The 19,447-nt window shown below is 43.7% G+C and overlaps 1 protein-coding gene across 2 annotated transcripts in view; it reads right to left on the reverse strand.

The window, feature by feature from the left end:
- The window catches only part of DRAM1 (DNA damage regulated autophagy modulator 1), a 53,266-nt gene extending 49,922 nt beyond the window's left edge, over positions 1-3,344 (reverse strand). Inside the window, exon 1 of one of the 2 annotated variants that reach the window (XM_023538878.2) lies at positions 3,145-3,344. In XM_023538878.2, coding sequence (XP_023394646.1) covers positions 3,145-3,275 — 131 coding nt within the window. In that variant the 5' untranslated portion in view covers positions 3,276-3,344. The remainder of the gene's footprint in view (positions 1-3,144) is intronic. The other variant, XM_003405294.4, reaches the window with a different exon arrangement.
- Positions 3,345-19,447: the final 16,103 nt, after the last annotated feature.

A 19,447-nucleotide genomic window follows, 5' to 3' on the forward strand; every position in this document is an offset into this window, starting at 1 on the left:
TGAACTTTTCTTCCTATTCACAAGGTTGAGCATCTTTTCAAGTCCAAGAGCCACTTGTCTATTTATCCAGTATTCTGAAGAAAAGCAAGGTAACAAAAAGAGAAGTATCTGACAAGGAAGATGAATTCCAATGTCATAATACAGGGTGGTTCTCCTTGTGGTTCTGGCTTAAACAGTTCAACCATGCTAAAAAAGATAAGAACAACATCACATTGATGTCAGCATGTAAAAGGGGGCTTATTCTGAGAACCATTCAAATCAAGGACCAACCACCAAATGTAGATCTTACCAAGTTTTCCCCCAAAGGGGCGTGCCCTGCCCTGGAGAAAAGGTTTGACATCCATACCCATAGTGAGTGCTCAAGGACTGGGTGGTGCAAGCTGTTAAGAGTCCACCTAGAGGCACTCCTGAAAGAAAGGCCTGGCAATCTACTTAAGAAAAATCAGCCATTGAAAATCCTTTAGAGCACAGTTCTACTCTGACACACGTGGGGTCGCCTTGAGTCCGAGTTAACTCCTCAGCAACTGGTGAGTGCTCAAGAAATATTCATTTGACAAATATTTATTGAGAGCCTTCATAGATCTTACCTTTCAGTTTGAGAAGACAACCAACATAACAAGGAAATAAATCATACAGTTGGTTGGGAGGTAGATAAGAAGACTAGATATGGAGGCTCAGAAGTGCTGTGGTAGAATTTTAAGCAGACTGATCAGGGCAGATCTCAGAGAGAGAGATTTGAACAAAGACATGAAGGAGATAAGGGAGAAAGCCTTCTGGAAGAGCACTGGGGCAAAAGGAACAGCCTGTGCAAATGCCATGAGATGTGCCTGGTATATTCAAGACAGCCAGGTGACCTGCGTGGTTGAAGCCCAGGGGTGGGGATAGAAGTCTGCGTCAGCAGTGAGATCAAAGGTGAGTTGTAGGAGATAAGGTCAAACACTTGTAGACCAAATGGAGAAATCTCTGAGTACTCCCAGCTCTGGCACTGGCCTGGGACATCACTCCCATTACTACCTGATGTTTTTTGTTCTTATATACATCTTGCCCTTGCTATACTGACTTGGTTTTCCAGGAAGGGCAGAAGAAATCCAGCTTGAGCTGCTCAAGGAAGCAGAGAGCAGAAGATCCAAAAGCCCCAGGCATGATCAATATCTGTGTTTGTTGTTTTTGGTTGATGGCTCCTGGCAACAAGGGGACAATCCCGTGTCTGCTTTTCCTAGGCTTCCTCACCTCGCTAAATTTGAAATCCCTTCCTTGCAGTACCTGTGATTTTAGCATCTCACAAGAGACATTAGCCTTGTCAGCTTATTTCCCCATTTCCGAATGACTTACATTTCAAGTTTACCTTGAGGTGAAGTTCATAACAAATGCATCAGGCACCTAACAAAGACCCAAACCCAGCCTCTGACAGGTTGGCCAATGAGTATCAAGTATTTGCCATGACTTTCAGCTATTGTTTTCTCAATAAAAAGTGTTGCAGAGAGCAGCTCTTTCTAAGAGGATCTACCTTGCTTCAGAAAGGAGAGAAGCAAGACTTGTCACTTGGGACTGAGATGTGCCAATGAGAAACCAATGAGAAACTACAGGGGCGAAAGGCCTGATAGGAAAGTCTCCTCCAAGTATGGAACATCTCTTCTCGTATGGGCAAAACCACAACCGTTTCTGCAGACTCCTCCGTACACTATTCTCTATATTGCTCTTTTTTGTATCTTGAAACTCTATTCCTCTCTTGCCTTACCTCTTTTTCCCTCTTCCCCCTCCTCCTGGACACACAAAGTACAGAACATGGTTCACAGTGGAAAGGCTGCGGGGAGGGACTGGCCCTTTAATCTCTGCCATAAAGAGGTAAAAACCTTGGGCATCACCTTTCCCTCACCAACTAGTGCAGATCTAGGAGTTTCATACCACTTAGGTAAGGCTGTGAATCCCTGGGTAGTACAAACAGTTAACACGCTTGGCTGCTAATTCTCAAGGTTTGAGGTTCACCCAGACGCACCTTGGAAGAAAGGCCGGTTGATCTCCTTAGCAAAAATCAGCCGCCGAAAGCCCTGTGGGACACTGTTCTACTCTGCCACATATGGCGTGGTCAAGAGTCGGAATCGACTCAACTTAGATGAGGATGAGTCCTGATATTTAAGCAATGTCCTCGATGGACAAGGCATAGAGCTGGCTGCTACGGAAAGAGGATCAGGGCATGACCCTGGCACTGAGGAAGTGACCCTCAGGAAAGGTGGAAGCCAAAACAAACGGAAAGTAAAACAGTAAAATGGCTGCACAAGAGATGTCAGAAATGATTTGACAAGTTGAGAGCTCTGACTTTGAGCACACAGTGCCCAGCAGGGGCTTGGGCTGCTCCACTCAGGAAAAGCATAAGCCACACTCCCTAGGATCTTGACAGTGTTGTCTTTGGCGTGGGACAGAACTAGGTATGAGTTCTTCTTGCCTCCATCACTTATTAGCTGCGACATCAGCATCACACTGATGACATTTGTCACCTGTTTAAATCTCAGCCTCCCTGCATGAAAAATGAGGCTAGATACCCACTTCATGGGTGTGTTGGGTGGCACACTTGAAATACATGAGCTGTTTAGCACAGTGCTTTGACGTATCTGTGCTCAATAAATGACGTCTTTCATGGAAATCTTGGTGGCGTAATGGTTAAGTGCTACGGATGCTAACCAAAAGATCAGCAGTTCGAATCCGCCAGGCGCTCCTTGGAAACCCTGCAGGGCAGTTCTACTCTGTCCTGTAGGGTCGCTGTGAGTCAGAATTGACTTGACGGCAATGGGTTTGGTTTGGTTTTTTATCATGACCTACACTTATCCCAACATGGCCAAAAAAGTGTCTTCCCAAGATTCTGTCCCATACCCAGTCTGAAAGTTCTACCACCTATCCTGAACCCCCTTCTGATGCCACGCTGTTCTGTGTCCAGGGTAATGAACAGTGTTCAGAGTACTGTTGAGTGCTAACTCAGCTCGGTAGCCCCAACCTCCCTATACATCCTGGGCCTCCCTACTGCCGGGCTCTCGGTCTTTCCCCAAGATGCCCCAGCAGCGTCTAGACCCCTTCCCTCCCCATTAGCCACGCTGCGCTGTGGTCCTTCTGCTTGATCCCTGGCCCCCTGCCGCCCACCCTGCCCCTCACCTGATGTAGGGGAGGAAGGGGTTGACGTGCCCATTGAGCACGGCGACCACGTAGGAGATGATGAATGCAGCGGACGACCAGGTCACCAGGAGGAAGGGGACGAAGGCCATGCCCCTCAAGAAGCACAGCATCGCGACCCCGCCGCCGCCGCCGCCGCCGGGAAGGCGCTGAGCTCAGCCGGGCCGGGGCGCCGGGTGCGCCTGGCTGCCGGGGGGCCGGGGCCGCGCACGTGCCAAGCCTGCCGGGCGGCGGCCACCGAGCGACAGCAGCGGGCGGCCGGACGGAAGGTGCGCGGCCGTCGGGGCAGGCCCGGCCCCGGAGGGAGGGGAAGCGCGAAAAGCCAAGCGAAGCGCGGACGGCTAGGCGGCCGGGCCGGGGGTGGGTGGGGCGCGGGCGGCCCCGGCTTGTTGCGAAACGGGTGAAGTCACAAAGCGGCGGCCCCACCACCTTGGAGGCGAGCGGCGACCCCCCCGCGGACGCGACGCCAGGGCTGAAGGGACGCGGCGGACCGCTCCTTTCACTTTTGGTTCGGACACCGCGTGGGTGGCGCGGTGGGCAGCCCGGGGGGAGCGGCGGTAATACCGGCCCTGGCGCCCCACCCCGGCCCGGCCCGGCCTGCTCAACTCGCGAGAAATGGATTAACTCCTCCCGCCCCCTCCTTTCCTCGGGGTTTCCGGGGTACGAGCCTTCGAACCCTGAGGGCCACCTCTCCGAGGAACAGCCGCCGGCAAGTGCTGGGGGAGGGGTGGCCACCGCGTGGTCACACCCATCCCATCCCGCCGTCCGGCGGCTGCTGCTGCGGGGATGCGGGGATCCGGGCAGAAGTGTTCGATGACGTTCCACAGGCCACGGGACAGAGATGTGGTGCAAACCTGGATAGTGAACACCTGGAAACCAGAACTCTGCAGATGCAGGTGGGGGTGGGATCAGGGTGGGACTGCTCGTTCTGTTTTTAGTCAGAGTGAAGTTTTAGTATTGGTTTCCTAGAAATTAGATTTCCCTTTGTCTCCACGCAGATCTGGATTAGCCCAGACTTGGAATCATGTCCTAAAATGACTAACGGTGACTTGATACATTTAAAGCCTTGCAAAGGTGATCTGTGTTCTGGGGGTGCTTCCAAGCATTGCGATTTGGAAGTGTGCTTTATGGATTCTAAGCCCCAGGCATGTTTTGAGGTCGTTGGGTCACTGGTAACCAAATGCCGTTTATTTCAGCCACACAAATGTTGGACAGGTGGTGCACCCTGCTTGTGGTTGGTTGCCTTCAAATCCCACCTGTTGCAGAGTAGAACTGCTCCATAGGGCGTTCAAGCCTGTGACTTTTGGGAACAGGCCTGTCTTCCGAGGCCTCTGGGTGGGTTTGAACCACCGACCTTTCTGCTAGTAGAGAAGCTCTTAATTGTTTGAGCCACCCAGGGAGTAGGGGTTCAGAATGACCAGTTGTGGTTCAGTGGACTACGACTCATGGCAACCCCATGTGTGGCAGGGTAGAACTGCACCACGTAGAGTTTTCGGTAGCTGATTTTTCCAAAGTAGATCACCAGTCCTTTCCTGCAAGGTGCCTTTGGGTGGACTTGACCCTCAAACCTCCAACTTTGGGGTTAGCAGCTGAGCATGTTAACAGTTTATACCACCCAGGGACAGAGGCTGAGAATACAAGGATTACATAGCACCATTAGGACTAGGAGACTGACACATCAAAATAAAACAAATTTATATGGACTATTAAATGGATTTAAAAAAGAAAAGAAAAGATCTATACAAAGCTGAGGAGGGCAGGGGGTGGCCCTGGGATGGATATGGGACCAGGAAAGGTTTCCTGGCAGATAACGGCGTTTTTGAAAAGTAAATCATTGCTAATCAGGCAAACAAAGATGAGTCTAGCTTTCCAGGTCAAGGAGAAAATGCATAGATTGTGAAATTGTTAAGTGCTAGGCAGGGAATAGACAGGTGGCCTGAGGCCAAGTCACTGAGAGCCCAAATAAGAACCTTGGATTTTATTTGGTAGTGATAAGAGTCATTAAGGTGTTTTAAGCAAGAAATATTAACAGACTCGTATTTCAGGAGATCATTGTGGCTGTTGGGTGATTGCCCACAATTTGATTCCACCATATTGAATAAACCAGAAGCTTTAAGGCTTTTTAGAAAGTGCGAAAGCTATCATCCTTACTGACCCATTGTACATCTCTACGTAGGTTTCTGTCTTCTGAAAACCACTCTTACTTCCTCTTTCCCCATCTCCTCCCCTTTCTCCTTTCCTACTCTGCTACTGATGCATCTTATTGAAAAAGCCTCCCTTAGGCAGAGGAATTATGACATCAAAAGGAATCCACCTATTCATTTTACCTTTGTGCTACTTAGGTAATTCCCCTACGCAATCCAATTGGCTAATAACTTTTTAATCCAAATATAATTACAAGAGGGGCCCTGGTGGCTCAGTGATTAAGATCTATGGCTGCTAATCAAAAGGTCAGCAGTTCAAAGCCACCAGCCACTCTAGAAACACTGTGGGGCAGTTCTACTCTGTCCTATAAGGTCGTTATGATTCAGAATCCACTCAACAGCAATGGGTTTGGTTTTTGGTTATAATTATAAAAGTTGTCTGCCTATAATGGAATTAGATATTTTGTTTAAAGTAAATATGTATACATAGGAAACCCTGGTAGCGTAGTGGTTAAGTGCTACGGCTGCTAACCAAGAGGTCGGCAGTTCGAATCCGCCAGGCGCTCCTTGGAAACTATCGGGCGGTTCTACTCTGTCCTATAGGGTCTCTATGAGTCCGAATCGACTCCACTGCAGTGGGCTTTTTTTTGGTTTTATGTATACATAAGGTAAGTATGTATTTAAAATAGGTATATTTTAAATACTGTAAATAAGTAACTGTAGGGGCCTTAGTAGCTCAGTGGTTAAGATTTCAGCTGCTAACCAAAAGGTTTGCAGTTGGAATTCACCAGCAGCTCCTTGGAAACCCTATGGGGTAGTTCTACTCTGTTCTATAGGGTCAGTATGAGTAGGAATTGACTCAGCAGCAACAGGTTTAAGTAACTATAGGTATAGTGTCAACATCCCTGAGAAGCACAATGCTACTTTCCCTTCTAAAAGTTTTCCATATCAATGATCCTGAAACACCCTGTCCTTGGAACAGTAAGGTTTATAACGCTAAAAAAAGCAAAGGTTCTGGAAGACAACTTTGATGCTAAGTACCTTTAGATATATAATAAAAACTGCGCGTCTCCCCTTGCATTGATTCCCCATAGGTAGGCCGAGGCCAAGTCACTGAGAGGCCAGCTTTTACAATTGTTTTGTTAGGTGCCGTTGAGTCAGTTCCAACTTATAGCGACCCTATGTATAACAGAACGAGAGGTGGCCCCGTCCCGCACCTTCTTCACAATATGTTTGAGCCCATTCTTATAACCACTGTGTCAATCCAACTCATTGAGGATTTCTCTTTGACATAGTAAAGAGTAAAAACCAAAACCAAACCTGTTGCTGTCAAGTGGATTCCAACACACAGCACCCCTACAGGACAAAGTAGAACTGCCTTATAGGATTTCCAAGGCAGTCATCCTTACATGAGCTGACTGCCACATTTATTTCTCCTGTGGAGCCGCTATTGTATTCAAATGGCCAACCTTTCGGTTAGCAGCCAAAAACTGTCACCACTACAGAACCAGGATCCTTAAGTAAAGAATAAAGTAAGGGTCTGGATGAAATGTCCTTTTGAAGACGAAGTCATTTTTCCTTGGTGGCCACTGTTTATTAAAAGGCGGTGTGCCCCCATGTTCTAATTTAATCTGCACACCAGCACTCAGACATTGTTGTCCCCTTTTTATAGATGAACAAACTGAGGCTTGAGGTCATATACATACTGAATAGGAAAAAAAAAAAAGCCCATTGCTGTCGAGTCGATTCCAACTCATTGCGACCCTGTAGGACATACAACTGCCCCGTAGAGTTTCCAAGGAGTACCCAGTGGAATAGAACTGCTGACCTTTTGGTTAGCAGCCGTAGCTCTTAATCACTACACCAACAGAGTTTCCAGTGAATAGAGGTGAAGAGTTTGAATTCAGGTCTATCTGACTCCAAAGCTTGTGACCTTTAACATTTGTGGGTTCCAAAATTGAGATGCCTATATCACAATGATAAGCCTAGGTCTGAGCCCCAGCTCCATCTTAGCTTTTGCTTATTTCTCCTGCAACTGTTAAACCTTTAGTCAAACTTAAGTAGTAACAAAGAATTTCCCTTGAACCTTCAAACCATTAGTCGAACTTAAGTACATAACAAGGGATTTCTCCTGCAACCTTCAAACCCTTAGGTGGACTTCACTGCATAATAAAGGGAACGTTTTTCTCTGTGGCTAAATTACAGTAAAGATATGGAAAGAATATTCCTAAGGGAGGGTCATGACACAAGACCCTTATCAGGAACCCTCTAAGCAGCCCTAATATTGCCATTTTGAATTGGGCAATCATATGTAAACTATGCTGGGAGTGACAAATTGAAGAAGAATGGTGTCACATTCATCCTCAAAAAGAACATTTTAAGATCTATCCTGAAGTACAATACTGACAGTGATAGGTTAATATTCCTACACCTACGAGGAAGATCAGTTAATAGGACTATTATTCAAATTTACACACCAACTTCTGATGCCAAAGATAATGACATTGAAGATTTTTACCAACTCCTGCAGTCTGAGATTGATCAAACATGCAATCAAGATGCATTGATAATTACTGGTGATTCGAATTTGAAAGTTGGAAACAAAGAAGGATCTGCTGTTGGAAAATATGGCCTTGGTGATAGAAAAGCCTGAGATCAAATGATAGAATCATGCAAGACCAGTTCATTGCAAATACCTTTTTTCAACAACATAGAAGACGACTATACATTCGAACAGTCATTAACAACCTGCGTTATGCAGATGACACAACCTTGCTTGCTGAAAGTGAAGAGGACTTGAAGCACTTTCTGATGAAGATCAAAGACCACAGCCTTTGGTATGGATTACACCTCAACATAAAGAAAACAAAAATTCTCGCAACTGAACCAATAAGCAACACCATGATAAATGGAGGAAAGATTGAGGTTGTCAAGGATTTCATTTTACTTGGATCCACATTCAACACCCATGGAAGCAGCAGTCAAGAAATCAAAAGTTGCATTGCATTGGGCAAATCAGCTGCAAAAGACTTCTTCAAAGTGTTGAAAATCGAAGGTGTCACCTGGAAGACTAAGGTGTGCCTGACCCAAGCCATGGTGTTTTCAGTCGTCTCATATGCATGCAAAAGCTGGGTAGTGCGTAAGGAAGACCGCAGAAGAACTGATGCCCTTGAATTGTGTTAGCAAAGGATATTGAATACACCGTGGACTGCCAAAAGAACAAACAAATCTGCCTTGGAAGAATTACAACCAGAAAGCTCGTTAGAAGCGTGGATGGCCAGACTACACCTTACATACTTTGGACATGTTCTCAGGAGGGATCAGTCCCTGGAAAAGGACATCATACTTGGTAAAATAGAGGGTCAGCCAAAAAGAGGAAGACCCTCAAGGAGATGGACTGACACAGTGGCTGCAACAATATGCTCAAGCAAAACAACAATAGTGAGGATGGCACAGGACTGGGCGGTGTTTCTTTCTGTTGTACATAGGGTTGCTGTGAGACAGGAGCAACTCGATGGCACCTAACAACAACAACAACATACGTATGGACCTTGCAAGATGAAATACTCAGAATCAAGTCAACTACATCTGTGGAAAGAGACAATGGAAAAGTTCAATATCATCAGTTAGAACAAGGCTGGGGCCAACTGAGGAACAAACCGTCAGGTGCTCATAAGCAAGTTCAAGTTGAAGATGAAGAAAACTAGAACAAGTCCACAAGAGCCAAAATACAACCTTGAATATATCCCACTTGAATTTAGAGACCATCTCAGGAATAGATTTGATGCATTGAACACTAATGTCCAAAGACCAGATGAGCTGTGGAATGACATCAAGGACATCATACATGAAGACAGCAAAAGGTCATTAAAAAGACAGGAAAGAAAGAAAAGACCAGAGTGCATGTCAGAAGAGACTCTGAAACTTGCTCTTGAACTTAGTGGCTAAAGCAAATGGAAGAAATCACCTAGAAGAGCTGAACAGAAGATTTTTTCAAAGGGTGGCTCAAGAAGGGGAAGTAAAATATAATGACATGTGCAAAGACCTGGAGTTAGAAAACCAAAAGAGAGGAACGCGCTCAGCGTTCCTCAAGCCGAAAAAACTGAAGAAAAAATTCAAGCCTCGAGTCGCAATAGTGAAGGATTCTACGGGGGACATATTGAATAACAAAGGGAACATCAAAAGAAGATGGAAAAAATACAGAGTCACTGTAACAAAAAGGATTGGTTGACATTCAACCATTTCAGGAGGTAGCATATAACCAAGAAACAATGGTATTGAAGGAAGAGGTCCAAGCTGCACTGAAGGCACTGGCGAAAAACAAGGCTCCGGGAATTGATGGAATAGTAATTAAGATGTTTCAACAAAGGAATGCAGCACTGGAGGTGTTCACTCGTCTGTGTCAAGAAATTTGGAAGACAGCTACCTGGCCAAATGACCGGAAGAGATCTATATTTGTGCCCATTCCAAAAGAAAGGCGATCCAACCGAATGCAGAAATTATCAAAGTATATCATTAATATCACACAGAAGTAAAATTTTGCTGAATATCATTCAGAAGAGGTTGCAGCAGTATATTGACAGTAACTGCCAGAAATTCAAACCAGATTCAGAAGAGGGTGTAGACCAAAGGATATCATTGCTGATGTCAGATGGATCTTGGCTGAAAGCAGAGACTATCAGGAAGATGTTTACATGTGTTTTATTGACTATGCACAGGCATTTGACTGTGTGGATCATAACAAATTATAAATAAGATTGCGAAGAATGAGAATTCCAGAACAGTTAACTGTACTCATGAGGAACCTGTACATAGACCAATAGGCAGTTGTCATGGATTGAATTGTGTTCCCCCAAAAATATGTGTCAACCTGGTTAGGCCATGATTCCCAGTATTGTGTTGTTGTCCTCCATTTTGTGATTGTAATTTTATGTTAAGAGGATGAGGATGGGATTGTAACACCATCCTTACTCAGGTCACCTCCCTGATCCAAGGTAATGGAAGTTTCCCTAGAGTGGCCTGCACCACCTTTTGTCTCTCAAGAGATAAAAAAGAAAGAGAAGCAAGCAGAGAGTTGGGGACCTCATACCACCAAGAAAGCAGCTCCAGGACCAGAGCACTTCCTTTGGACACGGGGTCCCTGTGCCTGCGGCCAGGGGAAGATTGAGGACAAGAACCTTCCTCCAGAGCCAACAGAGAGAGAAAGCCTTCCCCTGGAGCTGATGCCCTGAATTTGGACTTTTACCCTACGTTACTGTGAGGAAATAGATTTCTCTTGTTAAAGCCATCCATTGGTGGTGTTTCTGTTACAGCAGCACTAGATGACTAAGACACTCCCCCTCCAGGAACTGGTCCTTCCTGATAACATATCTAAGGTACCTAAGACAAAATCTTGCCATCCTCACTTCCAAGGAGCACTCTGGCGATACTGCTTGCAAGACAGACTTGTTCATTCTTCTGGCAGCCCGTGGTATATTCAATATTCTTCGCCAGTATCATAATTCAAATGCATCAGTTCTTCTTTGATCTTCCTTATTCATTGTCCAGCTTTCACATGCATATGAGATAATTGAAAATACCATGGCTTAGGTCAGATGCACCTTAGTCCTCAAAGTGACATCTTTGCTTTTTAACACTTTAAAGAGGTCTTTTGCAGCAGATGTGCCCAACGCAATACATCGTTTGATTCCTTGACTGCTGCTTCCATGGGCGTTTATGGTGAATCCAGGTAAAATGAAATCCTTGACAACTTCAGTCATTTCTCCGTTTATCATGATGTTGCTTACTGATCCACTTGTGAAGATTTTTGTTTTCTTTATGTTGAAGTATAATCCATACTGAAGGGCATAGTCTTTGATCTTCAGCAGTTAAGTGCTTCAAGCCTTCTTAGCTTTCAGCAAGCAAGATTGTGTCATCTGCATATTACAGGTTGTCTTTTTTAATGATCTCTTGCTTTCTTCATGTATGATATCTTCCCACAACTCATCTGGTATTCTGTCATTAGTATTCAGTGCATCAAATCTATTCTTGAGATGGTCTCCAAATTCAGGTGGAATATACTCAAGGTCGTATTTTGGCTCTCTTGAACTGGTTTTGATTTTTTTCAGCTTCAACTTGAATTTCTATATGAGCAACTGATGGTCTGTTCTGCAGTCGCCCCCTAGCCTTGTTCTGACTGGTGATGATATTGAGTTTTTCCATTGTCTCTTTCCATAGCCGTAGTTAATCTGATTCCTGCGTTTTCCATCCAGTGAGGTCCACATGTATAGTTGCGGTTTGTGTTGTTGAAAAAGCTATTTGCAATGAGTGAGTCTTGCAAAATTCTATCATTCGATCTCCAGTGTCATTTCTATAACCAAGGCCATATTTTCCAACTACTGATCCTTCTTCATTTCCAGCTTTTCACATTCCAATCACCAGTAATTATCAATGCATCTTGATTGCATGTTTGATTGATTTCAGACTGCAGAAGTTGGTAAAAATCTTCAGTTTCTTCATCTTTGGCCTTAGTGGTTGGTGTGTAAATTTGAATAATAGTCATATTAACTGGTCTTCCTTGAAGGCATATGAATATTATTTTATCACTGTCAGCATTGTACTTCAGGATAGATCTTTATTTTTGTTTTACTTATATGTATGTATGTATGTATATACTGACTTTAACAAAGAGAAATTTATTTTCTCACAGCCTAGTAGGCTAGAAGTCCAAATTTAGGGTGTCAGCTCCAGGGGAGGGCTTTCTCTCTCTGTTGGTACTGGAGGAAGGTCCTTCTCTTCCGTCTTCCCCTGGACTAGGAGCTTCTCTGTGCGGGAACCCTGGGTCCAAAGAACACACTTGGCTCCTGGTGCTGCTTTTTTTTTTTAATCGTACTTTAGGTGAAGGTTTACAGAACAAACTAGCTTCTCATTAAACAGTTAGTACACATATTGTTTTGTGACATTGGTTACCAACCCCACAACATGTCAACACTCCCCCTCGTCAACCTTGGGTTCCCTATTACCAGCTTTCCTGCCCACTCCTGCCTTCTAGTTCTTGCCCCTGGACTGGTGTGCCCCTTTAGTCTCGTTTTGGTTTATGGTCCTGTCTAATCTGTGGCTGAAGGGTGAACCTCAGGAATGATTTCATTACTGAGCAAAAAGGGTGTCCAGGGGCCATACTCTCAGGGTTTCTCCAGTCTCTGTCAGGCCAGTAAGTCTGGCCTTTTTTGTGAGTTAGAATTTTGTTCTATATTTTTCTCCAGCTTTGTCTGGGACCCTCTATTGTGATTCCTGTCAGAGAAGTTGGTGGTGGTAGCTGGGCACCATCTAGTTATACTGGACTTGGTCTGGTGGAGGCGGTGGTACTTGTGGTCCATTAGTTCTTTCGACTAATCTTTCTCCTGTATCTTTAGCTACCAAAGGGGTGAGACCAATGGAGTATCTTAGATGGCCACTCACAAGCTTTTAAGATGCCAGACACTACTCACCAAACTAGAATGTAAAACATTTTCTTTATAAACTGTGTTATGCCAATTGATCTAGATGTTCCCCGAAAGCATGGGCCCCACAACTTTTGGTGATGAATTGTATGCCATTCCCCTTCAATTTGTCATTCCTGGCATAGTAGACCACATGGTTGTCTGATTCAGGATGGCCAATGCCAGCCCATTTCAACTTACTAATGCCTACATATCCATCTTGATAGGCTCCATTTCATTTTGGACAACTTCCAATTTTTCTAGATTCATGCCGTGTACATTCCACATTCCTGTTATTAATGGATGCTTGAAGCTGCTTCTTCTCATTTTGAGTCGTGCCACATCATAAAATGAAGGTCCTGAAAGCTTGACTCCATCCATGTCATTAAGGTCAACTCTAAGGAGGCAGCTCTTCCCCAGTTGTATTTTCAGTGCCTTCCAACCTAAGGGGTTCATCTTCAAGCGCTCAGTCAATGTTCTGCTGCTATTCATAAGGTTTTCACTGGCCAGTTTTTTCAAAAGTAGACCACCAGGTCCTTCCTCCTAGTCTATCTTAGTCTGGAAGCTTTGCTGAACAGTGTCCATCAAGGGTGACCCTGCTGGTATTTGACATACCAATGGCATATCTTTCAGCATCACAGCAACATGCCAGGCACCACAGTATGACAAACTGACAGACCCATGGCGGTATAGGGGTTAGAATTCCAACACACATTTTAGAGGGTGAGAAACCATTTTAATTCTCTTGGAGTCCAGATTTCTGGGGTCCATGGAGTTCGAGTGGCCCACCCAGGCCATTTGCCCTTGGGTGTCCTTTTGAGCCCTTGATGAACTGGTTTTTCTAAAGTCAAAGTCACCGTAGGTGTCCTTTTGAACCTTGAGCCTTTTTTAAACAATTTCATCAATTTTATTTGCTCTAATACATGTACTACAATGATTTTGCACAAACATTTATGATTTTGTGAGCCAAAGGATATGATTATCCTCTAAGGTTCCCTTGTTTCACACTGATTGTGTGTGTGTGTGTGTGTGTGTGTGCTTTAGATGAAAGTTCACAGCTCAAGTTAGTTTCTCATACAAAAATTTATATTACATTGTTATATGACCCCAGCTGCTATCCCTATAAAGTGACCACACACTCCTCCTTTCCACCCCTGATTTCCCACGTCCATTCTCATCAGAGTCACTGTTAACCCCATGGCTTTGAATACAGAATTCAGAAGCAGTAAAGGTTTAGAGATTTTGTTTATTTCAAAGGAGATAGCACCAGTGCCCTTCGTGGGAAGCATGCCTGACTGCTGTGCAGATGCCCTGTGATAGTGACAGTTATAAATTATTACAGGTCTGGACAATGGCAGCAGATACTTCTTTAGTTTCCTAATCTTTTCTGGCAGATGCTTTTATGCTATCAGAGATGAAGAAGAAAGAATGAACTTGAGAAATTTGGGAATTTCCATATAACAAGCACAAGCGAGAATTTCTTTTTAAGTTTTATGAAATAAGGGGTTTTTTCTTCTTCTTCCTTCCCCTTATGAATAATTTCTAAATTTACTGGACATATACGAACTCATATGATCTGTCTTTCTCAATTTACCTAATCTTAAGTCTCTATGCATTTACTTCTACAATCCTATATAGGATAGGATTTTCTTAGGAGGTGCAGTTCATGCTGTAGTTGTCCTCATCTATGGAAAAATGAGGGTATGATATCTGCATTTACAATTATCTCACTGAGTTATTTCTCAACATACTAAAGATATTTCAGAAGGGAAGAAGGCGTCTTTGTCAGCCTGTTGCTTTTTGGATAGTCTGACATGAGTTGGACAAGATTAGAAAATGGCTGAAAAAATGACAGAAATGTCAGATCAAAAGGCTATTGTTTGTGTCCTTCCCCCCAATAAGCAATTTTTTTGAAAAAGAGATTTGTTTTATGATGCTTTTAATTAATAATTAATCAACATTTTTATCAAGGCATCACCCAGCGTTTTTGGTTCACCAATTCCACAAACACTGATTGAGAATATACAATTTGTCAGACATAGGGCTGTGTGATTAAAGATATAGAAAGAGAACCCTTAGTGCCTGGAATCGGGAAGGTCAGAGGGTTCAGATGAACTTGGCTTGTTTAGGGTATGATAAGTGTCCAATGTGGATGGAACACATGGAGGTAAGGAGGAAGAAATTGTTGGGATGACATCATGAAAGGCCTTGTATAACATGCTAAGGAAATTAGACTTTACTCTGGAAGCAACAGGAGACAGTGAAAGTTCATGACTAAGATGGTATCACTATCAGATTTTTTTTTATGATGGCAACCCCAGCAGCCTTTGGGTGGGTGAACTGGAGATGGAAGTGGAGATTAATGGCAGGTGGGTCCCTTAAGAAATGCTAAAGACCTAACCTTAGGCAGTGGATTATGGACGGATAATTTGGTGGCTAAATGGGTGTATGCAATAAAAGAGATGAAATTGATTGAAGATGAGATGGAGTTGATTTCCAGTTTGAAAAGCTCAGTGCATGTTAATCATTAATTAAGCCAGGGAATAGAAGAAGTATGGAGAAGTACGAGTTTGTTTAGACGTCCAACAGTCTAATCAACAGTATGAGATGCCTATAGAATACCTAGGTGAAGGTGTTGTTGTTAAGTGCATTTGAGCCAGTTCTGACTCATAGCAACCCTATGCACAACAGAACGAAACACTGCCCAGCCCTGTGCCATCCTTACAATCATTGTTATGCTTGAGCCCATTGTTGCAGCCACTGTGTCAATCCACCTCGTTAAGGGACTTTCTCTTTTTCACTGACCCTGTACTTTACCAAGCATGATGTCCTTCTCCAGGGACTGATCCCTCCTGACGATGTGTATGTATGTAAGACTCAGTCTCGCTATTCTTGCTTCCAAGGAGCATTCTGGTTGTACTTCTTCCATGACAGATTTGTTCATTCTTTTGGCAGTCCATGGTATATTCAATATTCTTTGCCAGCACCACAATTCAAAGGCATCAATTCTTCTTCAGTCTTCCTTATTCATTGTCCAGCTTTCACATGCGTATGAGCTGATTGAAAATACCATGGCTTGGGTCAGGCACACCATAGTCTTCGAGGTGACATCTTTGCTTTTCAATACTTTAAAGAGATCCTTTGCAAAAGATTTGCCCAATGCAATGCGTCATTTGATTTCTTGACTGCTGCTTCCATGGGTGTTGGTTGTAGATCCAAGTAAAATGAAATCATTGATAACTTCAATCTTTTCTCCGTTTATCGTGATGTGGCTTATTGGTCCAGTTGTGAGGATTTTTGTTTTCTTTATGTTGAGGTGCAATCCATACTGAAGGCTGTGGTCTTTGATCTTCATTAGTAAGTGCTTCAAGTCCTCTTCACTTTCAGCGAGCAAGGTTGTGTGATCTGCATAATGCAGGTTGTTAATGCATATTCCTCCAATCCTGACACCCCATTCTTCTTCATATAGTGCAGTGTCTGGGATTATTTACTCAGCATACACATTGAATAGGTATGGTGAAAGGATACAACCCTGACTCACACCTTTCCTGACTTTAAACCACTCAGAATCCCCTTGTTCTGTCCGAACAACTGCCTCTTGATCTATGTACAGGTTCCTCATAAGCACAATTAAGTGCTCTGGAATTCCCATTCTTCGCAATGTCATCCATAATTTGTAATGATCCACACAGTCGAATGCCTTTGCATAGTCAATAAAACACAGGTAAACATCCTTTGGGTATTCTCTGCTCTCAGCCAGGATCCATCTGACATCAGCAATCATATCCCTGGCTCCATGCCCTCTTCTGAATCCAGCCTGAATTTCTGGCAGTTCCCTGTCGATATACTGCTGCAGCCACTTTTTGAATCATCTTCAGCAAAATTGTTCTATAATTTCCACATTTGGTTGGATCACCTTTCTTGGGAATAGGCATAAATATGGATCGCTTCCAGTCAGTTGGCCAGGAAGCTGTCTTCCATATTTCTTGGCGTAGATGAGTAAGCACTTCCAGCACTGCATCCATTTGTTGAAACATCTCAGTTGATATTCCATCAGTTCCTGGAGCCTTGTTTTTCACCAATACCGTCAGCGCAGCTGGACTGCTTCCTTCAGTACATCGGTTCCTGACCATATGCTACCTTTTGAAATGGTTGAACGTCGACTAGTTCTTTTTCATATAATGACTCTGTGTATTCCGATACCAACAGGGTCATCCATGGAGGACAAGTTTCAGCTGAGCTTCCAGACCAAGACAGACTAGGAAGAAGGACCTAGCAGTCTACTTCTGAAAAGAATTAGCCAGTGAAAGCCTTATGAATAGCAGTGGAACATTGTCTGATATAGTGCTGGAAGATGAGCCTCCCAGGTTGGAAGGCACTCAAAAGACAACTGGAGAAGAGCTGCCTCCTCAGAAGAGAGTTGATCTTAATGATGTGAATGGAGTAATGCTTTCAGGACCTTCATTTGTTGACGTGGCTCAACTCAAAATGAGAAGAAACAGCTGCAAACATTCATTAATAATCGGAACCTGGAATGTAGGAAGTATGAATCTAGGAAAATTGGAAATTGTCAGAAGTGAAAAAGAATGCATAAACATCGTTAGCCTGGACTTTAGTGATCTGAAGTGGACCGGTATTGGCAATTTTGAATCAGACAACCATATAGTCTACTATGCCAGGAATGACAGCTGGAAGAGGAATGGTGTTGCTTCATCATCAAAAAGAATATTTCAAGATCTCTCCTGAAGTACAACGTTGTCAATGATAGGATAATATCCATGTGCCTATAAGGAAAACCAGTTAATACGACTATTATTCAAATTTATGCACCAACCACTAAAGCCAAAGATGAAGAAATGGAAGATTTTTACCAACTTCTGCAGTCTGAAATTGATGGAACATGCAACCAGAATGCACTGATAATTACTGGTGATTGGAATGCGAAAGTTGGAAACGAAGAAGGAGGATCAGTAGTTGGAAAAAATGACCTTGGTGATAGAAAGAATGCCGGAGATCGAATTTTGCAAGATCAATGACTTCTTTGTTGCAAATACCTTTTTTCACCAACATAAATGGCAACTATACACATGGACCTTGCCAAATGGAACACACAGGAATCAAATTGACTAATCTGTGGAAAGAGACGATGGAAAAGCTGAGTATCATCAGTCAAAACAAGGCCAAGGACCGACTGTGGAACAGACCATCAATTGCTCTTATGCAAGTTCAAGCTGAAACTGAAGAAAATCAGAACACGTCCAAGAGAGCCAAAATAAGACTTGGAGTGTATCCCACCTGAATTTAGAGACCATCTCAAGAATAGATTTGACACGTTGAACACTAATGACCAGAGACCAGAGGAGTTGTGGAAGGACATCATACATGAAGAAAGCAAGAGGCCATTGAAAAGACAGGAAAGAAAGAAAAGACCAAGATGAATGTCAGAGGAGACTCTGAAATTTGCTCTCAAACATCGAGCAGCTAAAGCAAAAGGAAGAAATGATGAAGTAAAAGAACTGAACAGAAGATTTCAAAGGGCGTCTCGAGAAGATAGAGTAAAATATTATAATGACATGTGTAAAGAGCTGGAGATGGAAAACCAAAAGGGAGGAACACACTTGGTGTTTCTCAAGCTGAAAGAACTGAAGAACAAATTCAAGCCTCGAGTTGCAATAGTGAAGGATTCTATGGGGAAAATGTTAAGTGATGCAGGAAGCATCAAAAGAAGATGGAAGGAATACACAGAGTCATTATATAGGTGAAGGTAGGTAGTTAGAAGTCGACTTGGGAAGCATCAGGGGACAGGGGTAGCACACCATTGTTGCTGGTTGCTGTCAAGTCGATTCTGACTCATGGCGACTCCATGGGTGCAGAGTAGAACTGCTCCATAGGGCTTTGAAGGCTGTGGCCTTTCAGAAGCAGATTGCCAGGCCTGTCTTCCAGGGATCCACTGAGTGAGTTCGAAATGCCAAACTTTTCAGCTGGTAGTGAAGTGCTTAACTGTTTGAGCCACCCAAGGACACCTGTACACCGTTAGACCTGGTGAGATCACTGAGGGAGCAAGTGCTCCAGTAACATCAAGCACAATGAGAAAAGAAAAGATTGCTGTGGACAGATAAGCAGTCACTGTCAGTCTTTATAAGAATAATTTCAGTAGAGCAGTGTTTTAGACCTAGCTGCAAAGGCAGTAGGTTCAGAATTCCATCCCAAGATGTTAGGTGAAGAAGAAAAGAATGGCAAGAAGACAAAATGGACAGAATCCTGTCTGAGAAAGAATGTGAAGAATCGCTAGCAGAGAAAGTGAATGATGACACAAGGTCACAGAGGAGAAAGTGAATAGGAATAAAAATGTGTTCAGTCTTCTGGAGTTTTGCTTTTTTTGTTAGTTTCAGCCACATTATATCCGTCCCTGTGCAGTTAAACTGGACATACCTTTCAGAGGTTCTTTCCATTCTGGCCGATGTTAATAACCCACACCCTAAAGGGCTGGAAGGTTGCATAATAGCAATGTGATGTATTCACATTCCTTTCGGGTGTTGACTTGTGACCCATGAATGGCACAATTACGGACAGTGAATTGCCTGAGTATTTCAGGAAATCATAGACCCACACTGATGCTTGAGTTGGAGAAATTCCTTAGAGATTATCTGGTGTAATCCCTTAGACTTGTGCAAAGAAGCTGTA

The sequence above is a fragment of the Loxodonta africana genome, chromosome 4, assembly GCF_030014295.1.
Source record: "Loxodonta africana isolate mLoxAfr1 chromosome 4, mLoxAfr1.hap2, whole genome shotgun sequence".
Taxonomy (NCBI): domain Eukaryota; kingdom Metazoa; phylum Chordata; class Mammalia; order Proboscidea; family Elephantidae; genus Loxodonta; species Loxodonta africana.